Here is a 15,849-nt window from a genome sequence, read left to right as displayed (position 1 = left end):
CCTGTGCGCCATGGGCCCGTGAGCCATGGCCGCGGAGCCTGTGCGTCCGGAGCCTGTGCTCAACAACGGGAGAGGCCACAACAGTGAGAGGCCTGCATACAGAAAAAAAAAAAAAAAAAAAATGTAAAAAAAAAATTGAATACGGAAACATTATTTAATAACACAGCATCTTGAATAGCATATATGTCTGCCAATGACATATATATTCTGGGTCTAATATCAAGAAAGAAGAGGGAGGGGCTTCCCTGGTGGCGCAGTGGTTGAGAGTCCGCCTGCCGATGCAGGGGACACGGGTTCGTGCCCCGGTCTGGGAAGATCCCACATGCCGCGGAGTGGCTGGGCCCGTGAGCCATGGCCGCTGAGCCTACGTGTCCAGAGCCTGTGCTCCGCGACGGGAGAGGCCACAACAGTGAGAGGCCCGCGTACCACAAAAAAAAAGAAAGAAGAGGGAGATAATGTATAAAATGTGGTTTGCAGTTACATGGCTTTTTTATTTCTCACAAATGTAAAAACTGATTCTAAAATTTATATGGAAATGCAAGAGACCTCAAATAGCCAAAGCAATCTTGAAAAGAAAGAATAAAGCTAGAACTCGTATTTTCTTGTTTCAAAACGTCCTGGCATAAGGATAGATATATGGATTGATGGAGTAGAATTAAGAGTTCTTATATAAACGCTTATATTTATCGTCAATTGATTTTTGACAAGGGTGCCAAGGCAGTTCAATGGGGAAAGAACAGTCTCCTCAACAAATGGTTCTGGGACAACTGGGTATCCACATGCCAATAAATCAAGTTGGGCGCCTATCTCACACCATATAACGAAATTATCTTGAAATAGACATAAACCTAAAGGTATAAAACTATGAAATTGTTAGAGGAAAACATAAGTATAAATCTTTGTGATGCTGGGTTAAACAATGGGTTCATAGATATAATACCAAAAGCACAAGTGACAAGATAAGAAGATAGATAAAGTGGACTGTATTAAAAGTAAAAATTTTGGACCGCAAATGATATCATTAAGAAAGTGAAAAGTCAACCCAAAGGACAGGAGAAATATTGCAAATCGTATATCTGATAAGTGACTTGTATCCAGAATGTATAAAGAACACTAACAATTCAGTAATAAAAAAGACAGATAAGCCAAAAAAAATGGGCAGTGGAGATGAATAGGCATATCTCCACAGAAGATGTACAAATGGCCTATAGGCTCATAAATTATAAGTTGACATCATTAGTCATTACTGAGTTGCAAATCAAAACCACAGTGCGATATCATTTCACATCCCCGTGGGATGGCTATAATCAAAAAGGCAGACAGTAACAAGTACTAGGGACAATGTGGAGAAATTGGAGCCCACATTCATTGCAGCTGAAAATGTAAAGCGGCATAGCCACTTTGCAGAAAAGTTTGACAGTTCATCAAAATGTAAACCATAGAGTTACCATATGATCCAGCAATTCTAGGTATACACCCAAGAGAAATAACAACATATGTCCACACAAAAACTAGTACACGAATGTGCATAGCAGCATTATTTATAATAGCCAAGAAGTTTAAGCCACCCAAATATCCATCCACTGATAAATAAACTGTGATACATCTATACAATGTATATTGTATACAGTGTTCACCTGTAAAACGGAGTGAAGTACCGGTACATAGTATAACATGGATGAACTTTGAAAATATTATGCTGAGTGGAAAGAAGCCAGTCACAATAGGTAACATATTGCATGATTCCATTGACATCCAAGGTCCAGAGTATAGAGACAGAAAGTAGATTCGTGGTTACCTAGGGCTGGAGGTGGGGAAATGTGGACTCATTGGTAATGGGTATGGGTTTTTTTTGGTGAGGTGATGAAAATGTTCTAAATTTAGATTATAGTGATGGCTGCACAATTCCATGAATATTTTAAAAACTACTGAACTACACACTTTATTTTTTTTAACATCTTTATTGGAGTATAATTGCTTTACAATGGTGTGTTAGTTTCTGCTTTATAACAAAGTGAATCAGTTTTACATATACATATATCCCCATATCCCCTCCCTCTTGTGTCTCCCTCCCACCCTCCCTGAACTATACACTTTAAATGGGTGAATTGTACAGGGGTGTTGAGGAGGTGGAGGGAACAGTTAGCTTCTCTGAGCTTCAGTTTCGTCATTTGTAAAATACTTAGTCCATAGGTTTTTTTTTGTTGTTTTTTTTTTTTTGCGGTACTTGGGCCTCTCACTGCCGTGGCCTCTCCCGTTGCGGAGCACAGGCTCCGGACGTGCAGGCTCAGCGGCCATGGCTCACGAGCCCAGCCGCTCCGCGGCATGTGAGATCTTCCCGGACCGGGGCACGAACCCGTGTCCCCTGCATTGGCAGGTGGACTCTCAACCACTGCGCCACCAGGGAAGCCCCCAGTCCATATGTTTTTGTTGGAGTGAAGTGAAATGCCTGATGAGCATCTGGCCCTTGAGAAGTGCACGGCAATCAATACTCTTCAAGGAGGTGATTTGTAACCCATTTTCAGCGTGGATTTTAGAGACGATGATGAACAGGATGGGCTGTTTCCTAGACAAATTTACACACAACCTCAATTTAATACATAATTTTAGAGGATTCAAGGCTCCTTGAAGCCCATCTACAGGTCCTCTAGGTCAGTATTTCTCAGGGGGTCTTCACTGGAATTCACTAATGGGGAACCACGTTAGGAATTCAGATGTCAGCTCTGCTCCTCTGCATTAGAATCTACACATGAAAACAGTCCTCTACGTTTTAAACTCTCCCCACAAGGTGATTCATGTGCCCTCATTACCATACGGATTAAATGACCACAGTCAATATGTCCTGCCTGACATTTTGGGTTATTTGCAGGAATAAGAGAATGCAGCCCATGTGCACTCAGAATGTGCTTTTGTGTGATTGGCTTGTCTTTCCCGCAAGACAGCAAGCTCCCGAGTACTGGAAACTCTGCCCAGTGGCCTCCTTCACATACCCACCCAGCAAAGGTGCTGTGACCTGAGTGAGTTCGTCACAAAGAAGGCTCACTGCCTGGTGTTACAGGAAAATTAGCCCCGTGTGATGGCTTCAATTAGGGTCCAGCAGACACTGTCATTATTTGAGTTTGTAATACCTATTTTGCAATCCAATTCTCGGAAACATAAAACATCTGAGATTTCCTAAGTTTCTCTATGAACATCAAATAGCTCCTTATTTAGTAAAAGTTACAAAGTCAAAGATACAAAATCAGCAGAGATTAAACCAGCTTTTGATTTGATTGTGCTTAAACCTAACTTTCAACAAATGTGTATGTACTTTATCTGCATAGGAAATGCCTTAAAAAATAACTTTTGTTTCATATATGTGTGTGTGTGCAAAAGAATAATCCCACATCATTCCAATGCTCACTGCCCGGAGGTAATCATGTTTTAATTTTTCATGAATATCTGTTCGTATCTATATAGAGATACATTTAGATATGGAAAAATACACAGTCTGACATCATTTCCTTGAGAAGCCCTTCCCTAATCTTCTAGCCCCATCCCAGTCTAGATTAGGTTTCCCTGTTACACCAATTCATGGCACCTGTACTTTTTTCTTGATATCCCTCATTAGAGAAGAAATTATTTAGTTAATTAGTATAGATGTTTTCTGCTATATATTTCCACCATGAGATAAACTCAAGAATATATATATATTCCTGAAATATATATATTTCTTGAGTTAACAAGGGGTAATATTAAAGGTCTGTGTGTATGTGTGTGCTTCTAAAGCCAGTTAGCTGCCATCTCAAACATTTTGTCAGGAGCAATCATGAAAGCATCACATGGAAACGAAGAATGCTACTATAGCTCTCATTAGGAACCACTGCCTCTGGTAGACTTGAAACAGAATAGGGAATTCACACATACACACACACTCTCACACACACACACACACACACACACACACACACACAGAGTTTGTGAAAAGCGGTATGAGGCATAGAGGATACCTGGCTGAATTGAGCCTGGTCTGGTCATCTTTACTGAGTGTCACTGAGAGCCTTCTCTAGGTGGGGGCAGGCACCCTCTCATCTAACTCTAAATCTTATGTCAGACCCATGTTGGTTTTCAATGAAAGTTCATTAGGCTTCTGGTGAGGGTACTAAGAGTTCCAGGAAATGACACTGCTCATTATTTTAGAACTTTCTCTAGAGTATAAAATCTCAGTCTCAGTTGTCAGCAGAAAGATGTATAAAGTTGTACAAAGCTTTATCTTCTTAAAGCCTCAGTTTCTTCATCCTTAAAATGGGTGTAATAATACCTACCTCAAAGTCTGGGAATAATATGCATTGATGGAGTTAAAACTGAAAAGGATTCTTGAGGGGCCCATTGATATTTCTCCATAAATAGAAGAGTAAGACTACCTCGAAGCTCTCCACATCTGAGACCCTCCATCCTCACTCCCTGCAGGAAAACATTTCACTGAACTTCCCTACTGAAACATTTGCTCTTATTGACAGTAAGGGCAGAAATTGAGGGTAAGGCTATGAAATGATCTATCAAAGCTATTACCATTGTCACCTTATTCCGGATTTTTAAAAAAAATTTTTTTACTGGAGTATAGTTGATTTACAATGTTGTGTTAGTTTCAGGTGTTATTCTAGATCTTTACCCAAAGAAAACTCGCCCTAGAAAATAGAAGTCTGACAATCATTGTATATGTCACCTTCTGAAGCTGAAGAAATCAGAAAAGCCTTTGATTGTTACTATCAGATAAGAACTAGCTGGCATTACACTTCCTTTTCTGACTGTGCAGAATTAAAATACGCAGCTTCACTTGAATGTTTTTGGAAATACTGCTTCACGAAAGAAGCTGGACATAAAAGACCACACATTATATGTTTCCATTTATATGAAATGTCCAGAAAAGTTAAATCCTTAGAGACAGAAATCAGATTGGTGGTTTCCAGGGGCTGGAGGGAGAAGACGGGGAGAAGTGACCCCTTAATGGATACAGGGTTTTCTTTGGGAGTGATGAAACTGTTTTGGAACTAGATAGAGGGGGTGCTTGCACAACACTGCAAATATACTAGATGCCATTGAACTGTACACTTTCAAGTGGGTAATCTTATGTGAATTTCATCTCAATTAAAAACAAAAAGGGAGGGGTGAAGAAAGGGACTTTCCAAATGCTGTGTTCTTAAGAAGTCCTGTCTCAGTGAAAAGATGACTAAGGTGTGAGGCATAGGTCAATCCCTAGAACAGCTGGCAGAGTGAAGAAAATGCCCAAGGGCAGAGTGTATTCTGCACAAGGACTTGGCGGGATGGGGTGTGGAAAGTGCTGCGTTGAGATCCCCCCTCATTTACTGATTCAGGGTTCCACCAATTCAACAAATGGTCCTTACAAAGACCAAGTGCAACCAAGTCCACTTATTGTTAATTGTGTGTCTCCTGTTGTTAGAATCTCAGCTCCAGAGTCTCTGGATATTTTATTAACATTTTAGTGAAAGGCTTAAAATGGTGCTGGCTCAAAAACAGTTGCTCAACAAGGATTTTCTAGAAGACTAAAAATTCTGTAGTTCTGTTTAAGCACGTTCCTTTCTGTAGCAGTGTGAAGTCTGAACAAGGTCCAAGTGAAGCAAAATTCTATAGCCCTTTCAGAAAACTTCGCTATCTCCTGTTGCCTAAGGTGAAACTAGAAACACCCACGTCCAGGTGCTGGGGTTGTCATGTCTGAGCTATCCCACCCTAGCCCCGCACCCAAGGGGCCAGACTGCATAGCTCTCCTGCTCTGTTCATCCTTTGAGTGGGACCTTCTCTGCTGGGGCAACAGCCCACTGGAGGAGTATCCTTGGAAGAGTAGGGGGGCCGAGGCTTTGCGTAGAAATTGTGAAAATGCTGCCAGTACTGGTCAAAAAATCCTGGTGGTCTGTGATAGTCATAGTGATAGAGCACTCCAGGAGATTCCTGAAACTTCATTGCTAAACTTCCTGCACATCTGCTTCTCTCGGCAGGGTGAAGCCCATGATCCAGCCATTACCAGAAGGCACTGGGTCAGTTATTTGGAAGCAAAGATAAGCCCATGGGAGTCCAAAAGCAAAGCTAAGACAATTCTGTTGAGTCTGTCAAGTCCTGTTACCCAAATATACCCATAAATGGGGTAAAACTTTTAGGGATGCCCTACAGACTGTCCTAGATCTGATTATCACACAATAAATATTTCCAAATACTTGCTGTGAACATGAAAGGATGAACAAAATGCACATTTCTGCTTTGATTAATCTATGAGGAGAGGGGATTTCATAAAATTTTATTCAAAATAGAAAATAATACGTGCCATTACAAAGGGAGTTAAGAATAACTTCTGTGCCTTAATCTCTCTTTCTACTCGTATGTATTTGTATAATGCGGTTTCTTAAATTACGGTCCAAGGGCCTTCAGCATGATGATTATCAAGGGTGCTTGGTAATATGCACATTCCCAGGCACGGCCCTGGATCTACGGAACATCTCTGGGTGCAAGACCTGGGAAATATGCAGTTTCAAAATTTCCTCAGGTGATTCTTAGGCACATTAATAGTTAACAACTCGTTCCATAGTACATTATAATTTATTACACTTGCCCATGTATTTTCTTCTTGTTCCTCTCCAAGTCACAAGAAGGGTAAGCCAGATGTGTCTTTCATCTTCTAGATGAGGAAACAGAAACTTGGAGATGTTCAATTCAAGGCTGTAAGTTAGTTTGTGGCAGAGCCAGAAATTGAACTTGGATTTGCCTGATTCCAGACTGCGTCTTGACCTACTACTCCAGGCTGTGCTTGGCCTCTACTAGAAAAAAAAAAAAAAAGAATCAAAATATGAGATGACTGGGATATGTTTTGGTAGGGATAAGTCTTTTATACAAGGAGGGCAGTTAGTACTAGGAGAAACACTGCCATCTTGTGGCCAACTGAGAGCAAAGTGTAGCCTTGTTATTTATTTATTTTATTTTATTTGAATTAATTAATTAATTAATCCTCTATGTAACTGAAAACAACTTGAGTGCTAGTTGTAACTTAAAAATGTAAAACAAAACAAAACATTGTTTCTGATCATCTAATGACAAAATTGGGGCCTTGGGGTTAATATAGAATTGTAAGTGCACTTCTTGAGGGCCACCCCCTCTCCATCTGACCAAACGGCAGTGACACACAACACATTTTAAAAGAAAAACTAAAAGGCACAGCCAGGCTAAAGAATAAGAAATCCTTCCTTGCTAGAAGAATGGAAAACAACAGCAAGATAATTAATGACCTGGACAGAAGCCAAAGCCTCGTGAGATCAATGCCTGGAAGGAAAGCAGAGTTTGCTCCTGGGTTTAGCCAAGAATAAATGGGCCCACCTGAGGCAGAGGACAAGAGCCAGGCTCCCTTCTTAAAATCGGGGACTGAGGCAGAGCTTTCTGACTGGTGAAAGACAGCTAAACAGAACTTCTGCCAAACACTGCCTGGGACTATGGCTTATATGATGCTGTGGGGCTTGGGATCTGGGAAGACCTAGGCACAACCTCATGACATGGAACTGAGCCAAGCTGCCCCCAGATACATGACTGAATATGTGACAGCCCCAGTGTCACCAAGGGCTGTGAGTTGCAAAACGCATCTGTAAATCCAGGCTCAGAACTGGGGACTCTGAAAGCCCTGGTAAAAGAAGCCACAAAACTACTAGATAGAGGTGAGTGAAGAGAAATAAGAAAAAACCCAAATCTGTTATTCAAGATGAACCTACAGAGCTCAAAAATACAAGAAGAAAATCACACCAGAAAAGCCACACTATAAAATCAGCATGAAATCACTGCAGTTAAGGTTAAGATAACAAAGCAATTCTAAAAGAGACTTTAAAATAACTGTAAGATCCTGAAAGAGATAGATGGTAGAATAAAATCTATTGAACTCTAATAAATTGCCAGTGAAAAACAAGCAGAAATGAAACAGGTACAAGTGAACGTGTGAAAGAAGCCCTTAGAAATGTTAAGAATGAAAAATGTAGACAACAAACTATATACCTCAGTGGATGTAATACTCCAGCCTGATTAGTAAGAAAGAAAAGAGTTAATTTGAAGAGGATGAAGAGGAATTCCCCCAAATGCAATATATAGAGACAATTATACTAAAAAATTAAAAAAGTAGAAGTAAGAGACCTGAAGAATAAGCCAAGAAGCTTCACCAGATAATACTAAGAGTTTCAAAAGAAACTCTTCTGAAAGAGAAAATAGCTGAGAATTTTCCAGACAGGACAGAAGCTACAGCCCTATCTTTCTGATTAAAAATTTACTCTTATTAAATAAGTTCAGTAAAAACAAATCTACATCAAAGCTCGTTGTAGTGAAACAGCAGAACACCAAGGAAAAGGTAGGGGAAACTTTAAAACGTATCAGAATTTAAAAATAAACATTACCTTTGAAGGAATGATATTTAGACCAACAGCAGACATTCCATCAGCAGCGATAAATGTAAGAAGACAGTAGATTAACATTTTCAAAGTGATGAGGGAAAACTGCAAGTATTCTGGCATAAAATTCTATACTCAGATACATTACCTTTCAGGAGCGAGGACGGACAAAATTCTAAGTTGCATTGATTATATACCTTATCCAGACAGCTCTACAGAAACTGATGATTCAATAGCTAAAAAGTTTCTGATCAAATCGACGTTGGGAGAACTCCGTATGCAAACCAATGAGGAAGACCAAGATGTCTGAGTAAGCAAGTCTCACCATATGATCTACGACCTCTTTCTACAAATAACCTTTTTTCTACAGCTCACGGGTGACACTCTTACCCAGGATGTCCGCCACAAAGAGGACTAGACCAGGTTCACCACAATAAGGGTGATCTTGAACCAAGGGCCACCTCAAGCTCTGGATCATGGCTGTGATTATTGGGAACAGTCACACTCAAGTGAAACTATGAGGGAAAAAGCCATACCACCAAGTCCCAAGACCTTCTCAACTTCCCTCGTCCTCCCAAAGGAACCTGAAATTCTCGGATTGGAACTTACCAGAATAGGTACAGGATGTTCTCTAACTCAACTTCACCTTGCAAAGTACAAGGTGAAGATACTGTGGATTCTGTTCTAGACCACCGCAATAAAGCAAATATCGCAATAAAGCGAGTCACACAAATTTTTTGGTCGCCCGCTGCATATAAAAGTTATGTTTATACTATACTGCAGTCTATTTAGTGTGTAATAGCGTTATGTCAAAAAAATGTACATACCTTAATTTAAAAATGCTTTAGTGCTAAAAAATTCTAACCATCATCTGAACCTTCAGCAAGTTGTAATTTTTTTGCAACAGTAACATCAAAGATCACTGATCACAGATCACCATAACAAATATAATCATAATGAGAAAGTCTGAAAGATTGCGAGAATTACCAAAATGTGCATGAAGTAAGCAGATGGAAAAAAAAATGGCGCTGATAGACTTGCTCGATGCAAGGTTGCCACAAAACCTGTTTGTAAAAAACACAGTATCTGTGAAATGCAATAAAGCGAAGCACAATAAAATGAGGTGTGCCTGTAGGACTTCCGCTTCTGGCCGTGAAGATTAACTAGTATCAGACTTGCCCCCCTGCTGTCTAGAACCAGAAAACCAGGTAACAGATAGTGCGGACTATCCCTCAGAGAAGAGAAACTAAGGAGGTGATCTCTATGACCACTCAGCCTTCCTGCCCACAAGCCCTTTCCCGATCCTAGTACAGGAGGAACTCTAAGCAGAGAACAGTCATCTTGTCAAGTTGAGGGGCAGAAGGTTAAGTTTAGGAGGCGGAGGCTGCCAGGCTTTTCGGAACAGAATACTGAAAAGAAGGAAGCTACACAGAAAAAGAGTTCCAGAAATCGGTACAGAGATTCTCTGGAGTCTTTGGATGATACTACGCGCACATGCAGGGATAAGACTCCAAGACCAGCAAAGAACAGCTACGGGTGCTGTAAGCAGAACAATTCCCAAAGCTGACATAGGAGTAGGAGACTGTTGATGCTCCAACCAACCAGAGTGAAGAGATCCCGTTGAAAAGCCACAGAGAGTACTGGACTTTAGTAGTAGGGCTAAACCAGCCATAGAGTCAAGGTTGCCAGATCTGCCCTAACAAAGATATAGACCTGAACTAACAATGCCGTAACCAGTCCAAACTGAGATGTGCTTGTAAGTATAAATAAAATACAAACCAGATTTTGTGGGCTTTACTATGAAAAAAAAATGTAAATTATATCATTAATAGTTTTTATACTGCTTACATTTGAAATGATAATATTTGGGAAATGATGGGTTAAACAAAATATATTATTAAAATTAAGTTTTAAAAAAGAGAGCTAGTCCAGTGGTCACTATGTAGCCAGAAATGGAAAGTATGCAGGAAGGATTATTTCTAAATCCCCATTTAGCTTTCTTACCAGTAAAACCAACCCTTTGAAATATTTACTTTCTTAACCACACGTTCAGTGCCTGATATATAATCCTGTTATAGTAAATCCTCACATAATAACTAATTATGTGTTTAGGAGAGGGGTATTTTTGAGAGTAACAGCCTATGGAGGAAATTATTTAACTACTAAAGGGCTTTAAAAAGGAAATACCTCCTAAGAGACCAAAGGAAGGATGAAAGATTTATAAACAGGTTACATTTAGCAATAGATGGAAAAAAGAAAACAAAAACAAAAACAAAAAGCAAGGCCCCACCAAAAAAAGAGATAACCACAGATACCAAAAACATGATTTTAATTAAATAGTTTTACCTATATTTTCTATTTCCAAACATAAGAGGAAAACACCTTCCATCAATGGAAGCTCTTTAGGTAGTTCTGAGTATCTGTCTCAGCTTATAACTGTCTTCAGCTTACAACTATATAAATATTAATAGTATTTATTAACATTCACATTTAGTATAAACTTTCGAAAGTGTTTAATGTAAAAGTAAGGAAGTGGTAGTGGGGAAAGGGGCTTGTTTGTCTAAGAAGCTACAGGAAATAACAAGAGCAATTCCTGAAACCTGACATGATTTCACTTTTGCTCTGTATAAGCTGCCTTTGCATCAAGAGAGAACACATGGGGAGTTACTGAACATTTTGTGGCGGGTGGAGCAAAATAAGAATCTACCTTATCAGCTTTGGTGGTAGACATGGGTTCGTGCTATGCCACAAAGCTACCTTCCGTAAGACCAGTTAGTCTCTCCAAACTAAGCTAGGTGTTTCCAAGGGCAGTCCCAGCTTTGCATGAATCAGTTAAGTGTTTCTTAGGCAGTCCTTCCAAGTCTGGGGGTGCACAGGCCACCAAGACGCACATCAAGGAGAAAATGGAGAGGTGCCAATGATCTAGTAATTCTTTCCTGATCAAAATGTTTTGACACCTGAGAAAGAAGTGGATTATTTTGATCCAAAGTGACAAACAAATATAAAATAGCCAAGCATTATAACTGAGTCTGCATTTTCTATGTGAATTCAAAATTGAAATATTTCACCATGAAATGCCAATAATCTGTGCAAAGACCTTTGAGGTAGAACTTTATTATATTCTACATTCAGATGTATGTGTAAGTTTTCCCTGAGTACGCTCCTCTCAAAACTAAACAAAATTTACAAATATGGTAAAATCTCTAGAATTATCAGTGGAGCTGGGGAGGTCATTTAGAGCCAGTTGATTGTGACAGGACAACAAAAGATCACATCTACTGATTTATGGAATGAGGTCAGCCTGTGGATAGGCATTTGTATTTACATATGTTAATTACATTCATACTTACAGAATCATATGTTAGATACTTGAACATGATCTGAAATCTTTTGTCCTTTGCATACGTTCTTTTTTGCGCACTTGACATGCCCCTGTATTTACTCTTAACTGTGTCTGTCTTCCCAGCTAGATTTTAAACATCCTTGAAGGCAGAACCATGAGATGCTCAACGCCTGTAAACATATTAGCTCTACAAATCTAATAAATGAAAAAAGAAAACACACCCAGTAAAAAAAAAAAAGCCAAGCAATATTTATAGCTTGCAGCTACCCAGAACTTATTCGAACGTTAATCTTTCTTTAGTATATTCTTAGAACTGAGTTAGTTGTTTTTCACTTTAAGCCAAGCTTTCATTTTCATTTTGCAAGTCTGCATTTTCATGTTCACTAGTAATGTCCTTCTGGACTATATCTTGAATTTTCTCTGCAAGGGCATGAAGTTTGGCTTTTCTGAGACTTTTAATCAAAGTGCAATAAGCATCTTTCTTCCCATGACTTTGATACCAATTACGGAGCAGTTGGACTTTCTGTTCAGCTGTATCTTGGGGATTGTCGTGCTTGATCTCATCTATTTTAGTTTCCTCCATACCATTCTTCCGAACAAATTCTTTAACTTCAGTTATTTTCATTTGTTCAGCAATACTAATGATATGTTTTCCCAAGTCAATGTCTGAAAAATACAGAATAGTCTCTGAAAATTTGTTTTTCTAAACAAAATTCCCACTTCTGAAAACCATGTTTATTTCTCCTCTTACAGTACTTAAGAATATGGGTAAGTCCTAGAGATCTAAAGAGCCAGTCAGGGAAAAACAAAAACAGAAACAACCTTGAGTTCTAATCCCAATTCCTCCTGTGTCCCCATTAATTTGCTCTATTACCTGGGCAAGATACGTAACATCTCTGTGCCTTCTTTTCTCATCTATAAAGTAAGAGGGCTGGAAAAGATCACCTCTAACGTCCGTATGGATTTGATGATCAATGACCCACACATCTCAAAGGCTGGCCAAGAGTTTATATGACCATCTTATCACTGACTCACAGGTCGAAGAACAGAACAGAATAGAATCATGAATGTTGTTACGGAACTAGGATACACCAATAATAACTGAGTCTACAATTCAGATTAGCCTCCGAGTCAATGTAGGCAGGAGCTCTATACTACACCTAACTGCTTGTGAAGGGAAATTAAGCCTTCAGAATACAGCATCTTATGTTACCTGAGTATTGGTTATACATTTAAACTGCTTAATAAACCCTTTTTGGTGAGCAGGAAGAACTGGAACCTCAAGAAACGGCAAGACCCCACTATATGTTTACTGAAATTCACAAAATTATTTAACTCTAAGATTAGCTTGTGACTCCTAAGGAAGCCAACTCGATGAAATAAAATGATAAAAGTTTTACCTGTGAAATTCAGTGGCATCATTTCCTGGGGAGAAAAAAAAATGGAGGGAAGGAGAAAGATAAAATATACTTAGAATACTCTAAATGTAACAGAATACTCTAAACGTAATAAAATACTCTAAATGTATAAATTTAGACTAAGTGACTAAGGAGGATTCTTTCACCATTCAAATTTTTATTCTGAAAGTTTCCAGCCTAACCAGAAACTAAGGAATATTGGCTTTTTTTTTTTTTTTTAAGGAGGCAAGGAACCTAAGTAATTTGTGGAATGTGCTGAGATTATTCTTTATATAGACTCATGAAAATAGACATAATAACCATAATCATTCTAAAATTTTCTTTACTGTAACTATTCTAATTTTTGACACGACAACATAGTTTAAGTTGAAATGATTTTGTACCACATTGATTTAAAGAACCCTAAGCCTCACTGGCCCCAAATGAGAAAATCATTATTCATCAAGTGAACTGGTTACTCTCCCCAGTGTATCTTTTGCTATATGTGTGTGGGGTTTTTTTTTTTTTTTTTGGCCGCTCTGTGTGTGGCTTGTGGGATCTCAGTTCCCCGACCAGGGATTGAATCCTGGCCACGGCAGTGAAAGCCACTAGGCTACCAGGGAACTCCCTCTTTTGCTATTTGAAATGCTTTGATTCCATGTTGTAAAAAGATATGGTGACAGATAAGGTAACAAGTGTCTGGAGAGAGCTGAGTTGTACCTTTACAATGGCTTTAAGTGTTATCTCTGTGCCTGGACTTGGATACGGAATCCCTGCTCTGGTAAAGGATGTCTCTCTGCATTTCTCTTCAGGATAATACCAACATGGAACATGGAAGCTTGGCCACATCCTTTTCTCAACTCCCTTTGTGTAAGTGAGAATTTATTACTAAGAATTAATTCTTGTTATTTGTATAGAAGCTTCTTATCAACTGGGAACCATATCTTAATTCATTTTTGATGCCCCTCTAACCCATGCACACACAGGCATCATAAATGTTTGTTTTTAAAAAAGTAAAAGTAAAAAGCTGAAGGACTACCTTCTCTATTTTTTTAAGAAGGCTGATGCATGTTTCAACACTTACAGTATTTGAGGCGATAGATTTCTGGTGACCATTCTTTCTATTCCTGCGCCGTCTTTTCACCTCTGAAAGATCCAAGAAATTTCTATCAGACTCAGGTCTCAGCCTTGTAGGAAGCATGTGAGAATATACTCTCAGACTAAGAGAAGTGTGAGAAGAAAGGAGAAACTCTTTCATTGAAATTTAAAGCAACCGAGCACCAAAGAGGCAGATTCGTCCTGATTTTGAAAATTCCATCCCACCGAGTCAAGTGGTCTAGAGATATGCCACACCTTAATGGAGCCATCCAGTTACCACACACTGGCCTAGCCTGAAGCTGGCTTTTGACTTATTGTATGGCCATCACCACTCCCTCTCTCTGGCTTGAAGCTGGGCACAGAAGCCATAGGCTATGGAAAGTCGACATCAGTTTGCCATGAAGTGGCATTCAATGCCCCAAAACTCAAGTACACACACTCACAAATAATTCAAATATATATACTCAATAAGTGTATGCCTTGAAGTCAGTATGAGGTGGAAGAAAGAAATCTAGAAGTCTCCAAGCACAATTTAAGTGTTTATATTTTTAGTTAAACAATCTCTAATGGCAAGGCAATCTCTTTATCTTCAGCTGACCTGGAGAAACAGTGATTTGTTCCAACAGAAAAAGAAAAATTGGATGTTTCAGAGTTATTGAAAGTTGGCACCACCATGTGTTGTATGAATGATCTAAAGGGATTTTTCTAGAGTAATTATAAGTATAGCCAATTTTGGTTTACGTGCTGACTTTACTAAGTAACCCTCGCATAAAAGGTATTGCCACAGTATTTTAAATTAAGGTGGAGAAATAATCAAAAAGCATGGAGTCTGGACAAGAGAAAGGAGGCACAGACAGGGGTGAATTTATCAAGTGTCCCCTGCAATGCCTTCGCTCCTTGAATTCTCTTTGTGCATGGGATGATCTCAATGTAGACTGAAGGACTACTTCCGATTCTTGGCCAACTCAGCTACTGCCTAAATACAAATACCCTTGTTCATGGGGAGGGTGGGAACACCCAATCAGTGCCCCAGAATGGTTGCTCAAAAACAGTAGCTGAGAGATAACATCATCTGTTCTTACCAGCTCTCAGGGGTGCATTTAGAAACAGGAATTTAACACCATACCAGAGCTGCCTACCTGGTAGGAGCTTTCTTTCTCCTGGTAGGTAGGAGACAGGAGGGAATTCTTGTGAACAACTACTTCCCAAGTTACTTCAATCTACAGTTTGAACAAAGTAAGAACTTACCCCTGTATAGTAGTGCAGGTATGAGGATCAGGAGGACCCATAAAATGTGTAAGTTAGATCTGGATCCTGTAGATTGGAACACTGGACATGGTAAATGAACGTAAGCAATTTTTAAGATTAAAACGAAGTACTCTCAAAGAATCAAAAGTTTTGGATTGGCTTTTCCTCATATTTTACAGTGGGGTTGGAAGAAAGGAGAATATAATCATAAAAAGGAATAATTACCTTCTCTGCATTTGGTGTTGCTGGTTGGTGTGCATTTCTCAATGATTCCATGTTCACACCTAGAAAAAAATACAGAGGGAATTCAGAAAGCCTGGTGGACTGATTCCTTGATCGTTTTCAATGACACACT

The 15,849-nt window shown here is 39.3% G+C and overlaps 1 protein-coding gene across 10 annotated transcripts in view; it reads right to left on the bottom strand.

Moving 5' to 3' along the window:
• Nucleotides 1-6,274: 6,274 nt before the first annotated feature.
• Nucleotides 6,275-15,849, bottom strand: part of FAS (Fas cell surface death receptor) — a 31,496-nt gene continuing 21,921 nt past the window's right edge. For 3 of the 10 annotated variants that reach the window (XR_009536059.1, XR_009536065.1, XR_009536064.1), the window contains exons 5-9: nucleotides 15,720-15,778; nucleotides 14,233-14,294; nucleotides 13,152-13,176; nucleotides 11,116-12,417; nucleotides 6,275-6,806 (exon numbers count right to left, since the gene is read on the bottom strand). Coding sequence is in view for 2 of the 10 variants with exons in the window: in XM_060126191.1 (XP_059982174.1) it covers nucleotides 12,086-12,417; nucleotides 13,152-13,176; nucleotides 14,233-14,294; nucleotides 15,495-15,560; nucleotides 15,720-15,778 (544 nt within the window). In the remaining 8 variants the exon portion in view is untranslated. Of the gene's footprint in view, nucleotides 6,807-10,720; nucleotides 12,418-13,151; nucleotides 13,177-14,232; nucleotides 15,561-15,719; nucleotides 15,779-15,849 lie in introns of those variants that run through there. The other 7 variants (XR_009536061.1, XR_009536066.1, XR_009536062.1 and 4 more) reach the window with 7 other exon arrangements.

This window comes from Lagenorhynchus albirostris, chromosome 16 (assembly GCF_949774975.1).
Source record: "Lagenorhynchus albirostris chromosome 16, mLagAlb1.1, whole genome shotgun sequence".
Taxonomy (NCBI): Eukaryota; Metazoa; Chordata; class Mammalia; order Artiodactyla; family Delphinidae; genus Lagenorhynchus; species Lagenorhynchus albirostris.
Note: the sequence above shows the minus strand (reverse complement) of the source record. Positions and strands in the feature narration are given on the sequence as shown.